General features: G+C 41.9%; 1 protein-coding gene across 2 annotated transcripts in view; it reads left to right on the top strand.

Annotated features, from left to right (window-relative positions):
• The window catches only part of TEPSIN (TEPSIN adaptor related protein complex 4 accessory protein), a 241,174-nt gene that overhangs the window by 198,569 nt on the left and 28,178 nt on the right, over positions 1-14,427 (top strand). For both annotated transcript variants that reach the window (XM_078654181.1, XM_078654180.1), the window contains 2 exons: positions 9,601-9,679; positions 11,449-11,583. In XM_078654181.1, coding sequence (XP_078510307.1) covers positions 9,601-9,679; positions 11,449-11,583 — 214 coding nt within the window. The remainder of the gene's footprint in view (positions 1-9,600; positions 9,680-11,448; positions 11,584-14,427) is intronic.

Raw genomic sequence — 14,427 nt, 5'->3', positions numbered from 1 at the left:
CTTCCCTCCAAAGATGGCACCTCATTCAAACAGTTGCTGAGCACCACATTGTTGACAAAGAGGATGACTAGTGTTATGGCTAGTGTACATACCTGGCCTACACCTTGTTTGACGAGGAAAGACTTGAGGCATGATTTAGAGGTATGCAGATGGGTTACTCAGTCAGAAATGTGTTGGATATCCCAGGCTCCTAGTTACAAGTCCTTTATATATCCCAGGGCACTTGTAATAAGGCAGACAGGATATCTGTCATGTTTGTGAAGGAGAAATGTCCACCAAACTCTAAATCAAGCCTTTAGTCCATTCCCTTTTTATCCATGAACCCAACATTGAGCGGTTCAGTGCTGAGCTTCACATTTGTCCAAAAAAAAAGAGATGAAATCTAAAAGCTTTGTAACTTGCGCTGATCCCTTAATAGATGTCTGCCTAACAATGAGAAAGTACATTATCAGAAATGACCTGTTACACTATGTGATTTAACAGCATTCACTCAAATATATTTTTGGGTGTTTTTTCCATGAGGCCAATAATCTGTAATTGGCAGGATCATTCCAACGATCCTTCTTATCAATGGGGACAAGTTCAGCATCCATCAAGCCACTGCTCTGAATGATAACATTGGCTAGTACTAAAAGATGGGGCCCCCAGATTTGTGGTTCTGACTTAAAAACATCTGCCCGAATTCTATCTAAGCCTGGGGCCCAACCACCTTTTTGGATCTTAATAGTCTGTATTAGCTCTTCCAGCTCGAAAGTGTGAATTGATTTTCTTTTGGGATTTCACAGTCAGACTTGGGATCTTGTCTATCAAGTATTGTGGTGCTACACGAATATAGCAAGGATACATTTGCAAACTATATATGCGCGTCAACCTGGGGCAGTCAGTATTTCTTTTCATCCATCAGTGATTATGTACCAGAACGAATGTGCCCCTTTCATTTTGGCCACACTCAGTATTTCTGCCCGCTGTTGTTATATCCAGTCCTCCCTTTTATCCTTCAAATACTTTTTATGTGTCCTATTGGTTTGTAAAACTCTCTGTCCGTTCTTGATACTGTCTAAAGATCTTCAGTCACATACATTATGCTTCATATAAAAAAAAGACTTTACAGTTGGTTGCAGCTTGGTATACAACTGAGGTAAAATATTCCTGTCAACAATATCATTCCATTTCAACCTTCTTGTGTTGTTAACTACCTACATTTCTGTAGGTTTGCCATAACCCTGGTCATTTCTACTTCATGCACACCAGATCCTGATTTTCGAGGATAAAACAAGATGATCTTGGTCTCTTATGTCCTTAAAATCCGTCCTCCTTTACCATATCATTCAAGAAGTACCTCTCAGATAGGTACATGAATATGTAATGAGTAAAACTACTGCACCTTCCTGAGTCAAATGTTTCTTTGGGAGGGTGATCTGACTGTGTTTTGCCAATACCTCTCTCTGGCCATGGCCTGTAGTCATCAGTACTGGCTGCTGAGTAACCCCCAAAAGATGCTTTAACAGTTGGTTGGTGGAATACGCCAGAATTATATGTTCTTTCTTAGCTAAATCAAAGATGCTCCTTATGAGTTCCAAGCAGGAATTAAACTACCCAGCCACAATTAGAATATTAGTGGATGGATTAGTGTTTTGGTTCTCCCAGTCAAGCAACAAGATGTCCAAAAATTCATGAATAGGGGATTTGCCATTGACTCTGTTTGAGGCCTCTGTAATAAACATTAAATAGTATCCGATATTGCCCAGAAGGAAATTCACTTGTTGCAAAGCCCCTTAATTAACTAAGATGAACTTTATGAATCAATTCAACATCAACTTTGCCCAGTTTATCATCCGCTGGAGCTATTGTCTTCTGAGAAGGTATTGCAGGTAGCTTGCATTTGTAAATTCATGGAGGAAGACTGGGGCAGCACACCACGTTTCTTAAAAAATACATATGTGGTGTTTCGTGATGTACTCGCACTACTTATTTTAGAGTAGGGCCTGCAAAATCCAATACATAGTCTTAACTTAAAGGTAAACCATCATTCTCTTTTGGCATTCAGGTACTATCATCACTATCTCTAGCAATCAATGGAGTATATACCTTGGGAAAATTACTATTAGCGAATTGCTGGGTGTCTGCATATGGTCCTGAGAACAGTCATTCCACCCGATTCAGGATTGAAATAAATTCAGTATTCCTTGATGAAAGCACTGTCACAGAGTGTGTGTTACCATTGACTAGCGACTATTTTCTCCTGAGTGCAGGACTTAATCTACTCCTCATCTTGAGACGAGCAGGCGCTAAGGTATGGAGTGCAAATCTTTTTCAACAGGCAATGGGGTCCTGAGAGGGAATCATGGGTTTGTAACAACGTGTTTATCGTTGATATGGCTTATGGATTCCAAGCAGGCCTATGTTTCAAATGAATACAGGTTAAATAAAGTCAGCCAGATCATCAGCTGATACTAAGAAGGCCATTTCCTAATTCGTTATTGATTATTTGTAATTGAGTATAGTTATAATTCTGATCCTTGTGACTTAGCATCTTAGCCGCGCTAATGTCACTATGAATTACTGAAGCAGTGCCTCCCTTCCCTTATCGAGTATGTGACTTTGTTGGTCAGATTCCTGATTGTCATTTGGTGGGTCTTGCTGATAATTTTGACAATTCCACCGTATAGACCAGGGTAGAATCTTTGAACGAGCTACATTGTCGTTCTTAGCGATTTAAGTAGGGCGCCATAAATGCTATGTGTTTTTCCATCCCCACCCCTACCTGATGATGTGTTTGATGTCACTATGATGCCCCTTCCTGAAACTTGAGCTTGTTTACTCATTATTCCACCACTCATGGCAATTCCGCTTGAGACTTGTGGACAGGATTAATATCAGCCGGATGGTTAATTGATTCATTTTCTTGAGTGTAACTCTCATTTATTCTTTACTTCTACTGATCCGAGCTATTACTGGTTGCTTGCTGTGTATGTAGTGGGAATGAGATTGTGGTACTACTATCGACCATCTGAACTGTGAACATGTTTTGGACTCTTCCCATCATGCTCTCCAAAATACTCACCCTTTCTGTTTACTTACTAAGCACCGGGTCTAAGCTCACTAACCAGTTAGTATAACAACAGTTCTTAAAATTCTTAGATACACTTGCAGGGTATTCAATGTATTTTCAATGTGAATTGTCATCTGTAGTTCCTCCAATTTTGAATCCAGTGGTGTGTGCCCCCATGATAACGCCTTTGGCATTTGGTGGAGAGTTTTTGAAGAAATTAAATAAATAATGTTGGAATTGGTACATGGTATACTGATAACTAATGAAAGTCCCTCTGACTGGGGTGAGTCCATAAACAATTGACCCTCCATTTTGCTGTCTGACAGCTGTGCCTCTGTTCAGAATTTTTACAATTTGTGGAACCTGCCTTACCGAGTTTACAATTATGCGCTTTTTATGGAGAAAAGGCAGATTTGACTGCTTGAAAGTATGCTGTCAGATGGGATGTTTATTTTCAAACTTCCCCTTTAGGATAGCACCCTCTTTAACACCATCACACTCTATCCCATCATTATCGAAACACAATGAATTATTATTAAAACCACCTCCCTTTCACTTTATACTTGTTACAGTTTTTGAGACTCTGGAGGAACATTCTCTAGTAGTTGTTCCACCTCGTCAAGTATACTATCATGTTTTGGCGAGTTGGCTATTTGCACTCACATGGGCTCTTTTATTTTTTTTGAAAACCAATTTTATTGTTTCACAGAACAGTAAAATACAGCACTGTAGTTTCATTTCGAGCAGTGTATTTTAAATGACTGTCATCACCAAATAAGCGCCAGCACACATTGTGGCTCATACCCGTCTCTAAGGACGTGCAAGACTTGACCCCAAAGGGAGAGGGGGAACTCTGTTACTCAAGCTGGCCCAACTGTCGTGCAGGCCTCAGCCAGACCCGCTAGTGCAAGGGGTTCGCCCTTCTCTGCACGAAGTCCTCAGACCAATAGAAAGAAGTTGGCACAGAAACTGGAAATAGAAAACGTAACATTTATTACACCTCATGAGGTGGTGCTACGGTTCAAACAGTACCCTTCGGCATTGCAAGAAGTAGCACCACGAGCTAAGAATGCATGGTTTATTTATACCCGCACAGGGGCTCAAAAGAAGGCGGTACAAAGAACAAGAGCACATTTTATGTACATATAAGGTAATATCGAGAGGCATAATCAATCAGTGGGAGGAGCTAACAGTTTTGGGGGCTTGACAAACACATTCCAATCTAGAGCTAATCACTACCAGATGTGAACCCTAACGGTCAGCGGCAAAGTAGAGGACGCAAATAATAGCCTGTTGCTGGGCAGATTCAAACACCATGGACAGGAAGATAGGACAAAGCACATGGTCGACACGAGGTAGCATGTAGCAGACAAAATGGCTGCCATGAATTCAAAATGGAGTCCGCTAAATGTCCAGATAACGGCTAGAACTAAGATGTCTTTTGCTAATGCTCAATCTAATCGCTGTTAAATTACAACACAACCACTTTCCCCAGAACCTCCTGTGCTTGGTTGGACAAACCCTAGCCTCGTACAGTGGTTTCTCCTGCGCTGCGCACCAGTCTACGCAGGAGTAGGTTCAAGTGTTAAAGTGGCACCACCCATCCCAGGACGTATGTCAGTTCAGATACCAGTGCCTCGTGAGACGTGGACACACCAACACCATGTGATAAAAATCTGCTGGTTCATGCCCCCATCGTGTACAAGAAGGGTTGGATCTTAGGCCCGCCCGATAGAGACGACTAGTGGTGAGATAAGCACACTGAAGGTAGTACAGCTGGACTAGGCGGAGCTTGGCAGAGGTGGTAAGGGTTTTGGGAGCCATCAAGGCATCCCACTAAACCTAGTCATCCAGCGGGCCCAACCATGCCTCCCACCAGTGTCTGAGCGGGTCCAGTGTGTTGGACTGTTGTTGGTCAGGGAGCGGTATATGGGCTCTTTTTTTAAGTGTTTTCCTCTCCCTATATGGTTTTGCTTTAGCCAACTTTGTCTTAAAAATACAGGACCACTAATACTCCTGTGGTTGTTTCAGGGGTATGCCAGCCTGCAGTCGATTTACAGTAACACCAGAGAGTGTCTGGTTGCTTCAGGTGTATACTGGGCTCCTGCCAGTTTACAGTAACACCATGTTCATTTAATGGAGAGTAAGTACCAAACTACAGATTTAAAAATAAGTTAAAGCGTAAAATGTTTTCATTTTAAAGGTTTTGTAAGAAAGGCCAAGAAAAAAGAAGTGAGGCGAGAGGGAAATGTAGATAAGGGAAGGTGATACCTTACCAGCATGCAGAGTCCAAGGCTGGGCGTCCTGACTGAGCCCCCTATTCTCACATTGCGGCGTTTTTTTCACATTGACAAGTCTGACGTGCAAACTGCCATGTCAAGAGAAGTGGCATCGCCACTTACTCTGGCCTCTGACCGGCATCTGTTTTTCCCCCTGGTGCCCAGCAGCGCCAGGTATTGCTGGTAGACACCCGGGGATCTTGCATTTGTAGCCCCCCGCATTTTCTGTGGTTTTTCTGGCCCGCAATATGATCACTCTCCCAGGGAGGAGTAAGCTGGAGCATCTTTTGAATTTGAATTCATGCCTGGCAGAGCTAGGTGTGGCTTGCAGGTGCTGCAGACTCCGGAGCGTGGAGTACTTCTTCAGTTCCATTTGCTCTTCTTTGCTCCAATATGATCACTCAATATGGTCATTCTCCTCATCTTTGTTCTTCCCCACTGATAGTGACAAACAGCATTCCATTTTCCTATTAACGCTGCCTCAAATTACCTTATGGGTTAGGATATAAAAAAAATGTACTCTCTGCTTTCATCGTGTTTGTGCTGGGCGTCATGTAGAAATCAGAGAACTTTCTGGAGGATTTAGGGGTGCAGTCCACAGTTACATCGGTGTTCACACAGTCTGCCAACAATACCCACTAACATGGACTAATGGCTGCTCTACAAGTTTCGGAGCCCAGAGCTCTGGATTCTAATCCTGGTGTCGACTGTCATGTCATTCTGGGCAAACTAAATCTTCCCATTCCTAAAATTGTAAAATAAAAAAAGAAGTATGAGATGTATTGTGCTACATTTGTAAATGTGTGAAATGTAAATTTGGTTTTGTGATACCCTGCTTGATATATAGAATCTTTTTTGTCTCCTAACCGCCCACCCCCATCTATATATATAAAAACGAAAGTATGTCTGTCTGTCTGTTTGTCCTTTATGCATTACTACACCATTCATCCGATCGCCATGAAACTTTGGGAAGTTGTTGAGTACACTCCCGCGAAGGTTTCTGTCAATTTTTTTTTTTTAAATCGGCCCCAGGGCCCTCATAATCTTTCAAATACTGAAATAGACAGCGAATTTGCGAGCAAAGTCGACAGTTATGACCCACAAACGGAAATCGATTGGTCAATCTACATCAGAAGCACGAAAGAAAAAGGAATTATGAGCTTCAGAAACAGACGAGCAATGGGAAGCAAGATTAGAAACTGTTCAAATACAAACTGATCAAGCCCGTAATTCTCAAACGAACGAGCAACGTGAATCAAGATTGGAAGCCAATCGAGTACGCACTGCTCAAGCCCGTTCTTCTCAAACGAACAAGCAACGAGAATCAAGATTGGAAACAGATCGATTACGCACTGCTCAAGCCCGCTCGAATGAAACAGGAGAGCAACGAGAATAAAGATTGGAAAAAGATCAATTACGCACTGTTCAAGGCCGCTCCAATGAAACAGGAGAGCAACCAGAATCAAGATTGGGAGCCAATCGAGGACGCACTGCTCAAGCCACACTTAGAAATGTTTTCAAAAATAAAATGAATACGTTTCAATAACAATGACACAATGTAAATTTAATGTTATCATAACGAGTTTCCTTGAATTTCCTTTCTTCTGAGATCGCAGCAACGCGCGACGGGTAAGCTAGTTTATTATAAAGCCCTCAATTGGTTCCTAGCTTGGATTAGTGCTCTATAAATATCTGTAAATACATGCCTACATGGCTTATTGAATACGTACTGTAATAACTTTCTGGCTCGTAAATCAGTCCCCAAACTGTACAAAGGTTGTTTTTCTTTCTTTTTAGCATTGATTCTTATTTACATTGTTGTTTCTGTTCTACTTGATGACCACCTATTACTTTTTGAACAATATAGCTGTAATGATTGATTATGTTTGAGTGTAACTACTTGTGCCATACAATAGCGAAGTTCCAAGCCATCTACCACCTCTGAGTCTGAGTCTTTATAATTAAAGTTGCTACCCTCAGAGAGTTAAGTTTACTAAGGAAGTACTTTAGTTATCGAAGTATCTTGCATTGTCTTTACTAAATAATAAGTATTGTCATTTTTCCTAAAACATACTTATAATAGAAGAAAATAACTTCTACTTGAGAATAGTTTATTGAAGTTAGAAAAGTTTCATATATGGAGAAACAAAGGCAAAAATATTCACTTGTGTTCCTATTAGAATTCCTATTATAATAGTGTTATCATGTGACAAACGTCCCTCCTTCTATGAGGATAAGATTGCTAAAATTAAAAACGAAATTGAGAGCAAGAATATTCAGCGTAACATGCATGATTAACAAGGTGGTTAGATGTGACTCCATCAAATTGAAACAATTTGATTAGATTGCAACACCTTAACTCATAGAATCCCTACAATTGATTTTTCTCCCAGTTCTGCAGGTCTTGCTGCCCCTGCCAAATGGATAAAATCATTACTAAGAAAGGTTTTCAGCAATATTTTCAACAGCTCTTTTGTGCGTGGTCTTGTCCCAAAACTCTTGAAATGGGCTTTGGCAAAGCCACTACTAAAAACCCACTTTAAAAGCTGCAGAGCTTAACAACTATAGGTCTATGTTGCTACACCTATTTCTAGATAAGACACTAGAAAAAGATGTTTATGGCTATTTGGATAAATATGTGAAATAACTTTCTCCTGGACCACTATCAATCTAGTTTCCTTCCTTGACCAATCACTGAGCTTGTAGACTAATCTGCGTCAAATTATCTGAGAAAAGCAGCTAATACAGGTGATGTCAGAGGTCTGGTCCTAATAGGCATATCTGCAGCCTTTGATTCCATTTACCATTGTACAGTGATTTCCAGACTACACAAAAGCTGTATCACAGTGAACGCTCTAAACTGGCTAACCTCCTTCTTGGAAGACAGACACTTGTCCATTGTTCTTCCTCCATTAAGAGCCAGTCTTTGATTGCTCGAATGTGAACTCAGGGCTCTCTTATCCCCACTGTTGTGTAATAATTTGCATGCACTCTTTGGCATTGGTTCTTCATAAGATGAGTGCATGTTTTTATATATGTTTATGCAGATGACACTCAACTCATCTTCAGTCTGGCAAATCAAAATCGCTCCATAAAACCTGCTTATGTCTAAACGACTGCCTGTTCTGTAATACATGGTGTTTATCCAAGAACATACTTAAAGTTAATCTATCAAAAACAGACATTACTCTTCACTTGGGGAGAATCCTGTCTATCTGAGTTATTTAGCTGGCCCTCTGAAATGGGCCTCTGCCCTACACTTCCATGACCAGTGCATAATCTGGGCATCAACATTTACAACGACCTCTCCGAGAAAGAACAAGCATTAAAAGTCACCAGACCTGCTCCTGGCAGTTAAAAAACAGAAAACCCCTCCTCCTTTTTATCGATGACCAATTTCACATCCCTGTTATGAACATTCTTGTCCAATCTAGATTAGGTGATGTGAATGCAGTCTGTCTATCCTCCTTGAATACCAATATATATCAAATGCAATTGGTTCAGAATGGAGTTGTGCATCTTATTATAAGATTTCTAAGAGATGGTTGTGCTCCGAACAGCTTCACTGACTGCTGATAAAGTAAATGATATTTAAGTCGTTGCTATTGCTACACAGAGCTCTCTATCCTCAAGTCCCAGGAGTTCTTGTTAAATGATTACCCTCATATTACAGTCTTTCTGAATTCCTTGTAGAAACCCAAACTGTGAGGTTCTGTAACAGAGCCTTCTCCATAGCAGTAGTAAAATTCTTGAACACTCTTCCAGTCCATCTTCACGCCAAATCCAATCTCTCTCTGTTTTAAAAAAACCTCCTAAAACGTGTCTGCTTAATCAGTAAGTTCATGGCATTTTCCTTACGTGTGATTTTTGTTTAGTGCCAAGTTGATTCTGCAGACGTCATGCTTCATAAGTAACAGACCATAGGAAACACTCCAGCTAAGAAAGCAAGGGAGAGTGCTGGAAAACCATGGCGTTTCTAAATTGGTTTTGACACCAGTTTTGGGAAATGTATGCACTACCAACTTAGAACATCAGTTAGACAAATATTTGTCCACCCTCTTTCAGCAGTCTTTTCTGCATCTTGTTTCTTTTTTTCTCTGGTTTCAGTTGTTCTCACGTTCCCTTTGTTTCTGTCCCGGGGTTAGTATATACAGTTAGGTAATTGTTCCACCTGCGAACCTCAAAGCATGCACTGTAGTTGTCTCCTGCGGTATAGTGATAGAACCTTTCTGGTCATTTAGACACTCACCACGTCTTCCCCAATTTCAGATGTTCGCTGCTGAACTGTGAGGCTGTACTGGAGCTGCTGACCAGGAAGCTGCAGAACCCTAGCACCAGCATTCAAATGGTGAGACATCTTCAGGTAGAGAGCGCTGCAGATGATTTTTTTGAAGTTCAACCATCCCGATTATTCAGGTCAGATTTTTTTTTGTTTTTTATCAAAAGGAAGGGTTCTGCTAAGGACCTCAATATTGCAAGCCTAGCTTCCATATTTGATGCAGACGCAATGCTAGAAGTAATGCGACAACATTTGCTTTAGAATAGAGCAGTGGTTCTTACCTGGAATCCCCGGGGTTCCACAAAGCTTGCTCAACGTGTCAACACTGTTCACAAAATTAAATAATATTGCGAGATTACTAAACTATTTTACACAATAAAAAGTAAACTTTGAAATTGGAAAGCTAAAAACTCCTAAGTTGGAGTCCTTTGCATGGTTATTGGGAGTAACGCAAGTACCGCAAACAGAATGTAGTGTGGCCGCTTGGTGGCCTCAATTGAAGCACTGGTAGTCGTTGACAAAAATGGAGCATGCATTCAGAGGCAAAAAAAGTCAAAGGGCCTGATTTAAGTATTCACTATGTCGGCGAATGAGCCTACTTTGGCTCCGTAGCCGACATAGACCTCAAATGACACTATGATGTACAGGCCGTCGGACGTATTATACGTAACACAGTCCTCCGTTCTTTACTGCCAGGTAAAGCCTGGCGATGAGGTAGAGTTAAAAAAGAAAAAAGTTTTGACCCCTCCACACCATAGGATACAGCTCCTCCGGTGTGGTGGTCATTAGTTTTTGTTTTTAAAAAAAAAAAAAAATCTTGATTTGGTATGTTGTTTAAAAAAGAAAAAACATGTTCAACGTTTGACGTACGGCTATCATGTTTGACGTAGCTGTCCGTCAAACTTTTAACACATTGAAAGGAACAGCATGGACAGCAGTTCCTTACACTGACTAGAGATGTCTGCAGGGTTAGCGTACATCTCTAAATGCAAAGTACAGGTACTCAGAGTAAATACCATACTTCACAAAAAAAATTGTAAAGCTCCTAGCTTCCAATTGAAATAAAACGTTCGATTTTGTATATATTTTTTTTTATTAAATAATTTCATAATTCTTGTATTCATTCGATATACACTTATTATTTGTGTATTTCTGTGCATTTCTTTGTGGTTCAAATTGTAGATTTTTATTAGTCTGGGGATCCCGGCTTCCAGTAGTGTTTCAAATGATGAGAGCAGTTTGACTAGAGGTTTGGCACTGCTAATGACAAATCACACTTATGGTATTAGTAGTATGTTAATTCCTTGGAGGTTTAGGCACTGTGAATTGGCAGAGCCGATAGTCCCACAAATCTTATTCAATCTGCACTTATGACCTTCCTCATCATAGCTTGACAAGGCATGGCAATTCTAAATTAGAGTGTTAAAGGTCTAGATTAAAATCCAAACCTCCATTGTAAATTGATGTATGTAATATATTTGTGCAGCATACCATAATCATTTTGTGACCCTTTGGTGCATGATGTCATCTGATTCTCTGGCACTAATGCCCTTTAATCGGTTTGTGGACATGTCAGGATGGGCATTGTGACCATAGGGCACCCGCCAGTTCTGCAGTGCTCTCCACTGTTGCAAAAGTGATTAGTTGTGGTCACTACCGACCCGAATTGGTGGTGGAAATAGGTAGCTGGAAACTAGCTGAAGGACTCCATCTCTCTTGATTGCCCATGACTGGAGGCTGATGGCAGCCTCTCTGGATCAAGGGCCTGGCCCGTCTGAATTGCTCAGAGGTCGGAAATGCTCTTTTATGACTCAGAAATGTGTTTTTCTTCCCTGTAGAGATCAATGAGTGGCATCTCATCTCTCATGTGTTCAGACCTCCTGTCTCATGAACATATGTTCTCCGTTACCCGAACACTTCTGCAGCAGCTGAGTGAGGGGAGCCCTGGCCCTGTGGCAAATAGGGCCACCAAGGTAAGCATGTGCTTTCCATGTTAGTGCTGTGTGTCATGTGTGGGCCACTGGGTTTGTGTATCTCTTCCTGACCTGGGTGCTTACATCGTTAAGCTGTAGGTTTAACCATAGCTCATGGATTCTTTTTTCTTTCTCTTACTTCGTGAGTTTATCCCCCTAAAGTGTTGTCCCTTTCTACCTCAAGTACAAATTAGTTTTGTACCACCTGGAAAAAATTACAGATCATCGCTCCTTTTCAACTCACATCTCGCTCGTTCTTCCTGCATTTCACCCAATATTTACCTCATGTTTGACAATGTTTTTCCTTGCACCCTACTGTAGTGAGCTACCATCCATCAGCACTGCTTCACCACAACCAAGTCTCCTTCAAAACTCCCTAAATCACTCTTGACGCTATCTGGTTCACTGCTGTTCTTTAAAATGCAACTATTTATGAACAGGCGCTTTTATCAGTCGTCATGTTAATTGCAAGAAACTATTGTCCGGCATCAAAATGTAAATGTTGTTGTAGTCTCTGTCCAGTAATGTCTATCAGTTAATGGTAAAGGAAAGTAGAAGATGGTGGATTATTTCACCTTTGTGACGTTTGCCATCGTGCTGCATATGTCAAATCCAAAGGCTTTGAAAGAAAAACATGAAGAAGTCCAGGTAGTCCTTATGCTCAACAGTAGTGAAGGAGGCAGGCAACGAGGTGTTACTTGAAAAGATGAGTATTCATTTTTTTTTGTGAAAGTGGAGAAGGGATGGAACCTACCAAATTTGAACTAGGACAGAGTTCCATACCCTAGATGAATTATATTATGTCACATTTTATTTACTAGTACATGTACACCAGTGCTTTCTTGAAGCTACTCAACACAAGTTTGCGCTACGTTTTCATGGTAGCTACTGAGACGGCCCTATCTCTGAAATGGACAGTTCTGATTCGAAGGTTAAAGAGAATAAATTGGTTGGTTGATAAAGAAAGATGTGCGAGGGACAATGCAGGTGGAAAGTATCTTTCAACAAGGATTGGCAAATCCAAAAGGTCTTTCCTATGAGAACAGTTGGAGTTGGCATTGTTTTGTAACCATGCTGTACAGCTGCGTGGATGCTTTGCAGTGTGGCTAAAAACTAACTTTAAAAAAGTGCTATGATGCAATCAGGGCTAACGCACTTTTTCTTATAGTTCGTTCTGAGCATTGATAATTGACTGTATGAGGTCACTTCCAATGGGTCTTTTTCGGGTTTGGGGAGAGATAATAGTAGTGATTCTTGGAGTGATGGCAGGAGCCGGCTCTCTGTGAGAGAAGCCTGGTATAGTTCCTGGAGCTTGGGGGCTAAGAGGGGTTTGTAGGCTTGGTAGAACTCTATGGGAAACCCGTCAAGACCCGGACTTTTATTCATGGCTGCGCCTCTGATGGGTCCTCGGATTTCCTGGATTGTGACCGGTGCGTTGAGCTCCTCTTTGTCCAGGGGATCCCCTCTTCACACTGGGACCGCAAGGTCCTCAGTGTGGGCTACAACTCTCCCATAGGAAATATCCATATCCCTATTTCACTTAGCTTGTATTTTAATCCTATTCATTGGGGCTACCAGAATAAAAATCATTTCAACCCGCCAAGAGGTAGTTTTAATTCACACATATTATTTTGGTTGCACTCTGAACCTCCCCCATACGTAAGATAGGTTTTTAGGGTGCTTTTTTAATAAAATCCCTCTCCTCTCCTACGGGAGAGTTGTAGCCCACACTGAGGATCTTGCGGTTCCAGTGTGAAGAGGGGACCCAATGATGAAGCATGTCACCCTTGGGTGAGTGAGGGTGCTCGTCTTAAACACATCAGTGCTCCCCCATTGACCTTTCTGAGCCCTTGTTATTTCTTCTTTTTCCATCCCCGTATATTTTGTGAGATATACTCATATTATGATGTCAGCTGTCTGTGGGGTTACCTACTGGAGGACCAAGGAAACAGCACTGCCCAGCGAGGTGTGCAAGTTTGTCTCAGAAAGTGTGTCCTCTGAGGCCCTAGGTGCCGGAGAACGCTGCTGAGCCTACCAGGAAGCTGCAGTATTGTGCCTGGGACTGGTCCTCCTTTGTCTGTGCTGGTGTGGTGGCTCTGCTTACCTAGGTGTTTTCATTGTCACGGTTACGGTGCCTGCCTCTCCTCCTAGGCTTGTCTGCTCGGAGTCTCAATGACTGCAACGGCAGAACTGGCGCATTGTACCGGCACTGCTCCTCCCAGGCGTCCGTCGGGTTGGTGAAAAAATAGCTGGCGTTGTTGACCATAATCTTCAACTTGGCAGGAAACAATAATGTGTATCTGAGGCTGACTTGTCAGGGCTGCCTCTTTACTGCTAGAAAAGAGGCTCTGTGACGCTGCACCGCCATAGTCTATCAGGGAAGAGATACATGTGTGTATTTTCATACAGGATTGGGCCTGCTGATCGGGTCATGCAGTGTATGGTTTCTTTATCTCTGTAATTCATCAGTCTGGTCACCACCAGACTAGGGGGACCCACACCGGTGGCCTGCGTGCTGGAACTCATGGGTACGCACTACCAAAAAATAAGGCGACATTAGAGAGGATGCCTCTACCCGAGTTAGCCAGACCTCGAAGAACTGCACTGGGTCGGAGCCCTCTGCTCCTTCAGGGAAGCCAACAATGCAGATATTATTGCGACCAGATTGCCCTTCAGAGACTTTTCCCTCTAGTTCCAATAGTCCGGGTCAGGGTTTATTTATTGCACTCTCCGTATGGTCAATACCCTGACATGCAGCTCTTGTCTAGCATCTGCAATTCCTTCCAATATTTTATCCAGCTTTGTGTCTCTGTGGGTTGCAGGATATTCTTTTGGCAATGTCTC

This window comes from Lissotriton helveticus, chromosome 7 (genome assembly GCF_964261635.1).
Source record: "Lissotriton helveticus chromosome 7, aLisHel1.1, whole genome shotgun sequence".
NCBI classification, from domain to species: Eukaryota; Metazoa; Chordata; class Amphibia; order Caudata; family Salamandridae; genus Lissotriton; species Lissotriton helveticus.
This window is presented reverse-complemented; position numbering and strand designations above follow the sequence as displayed.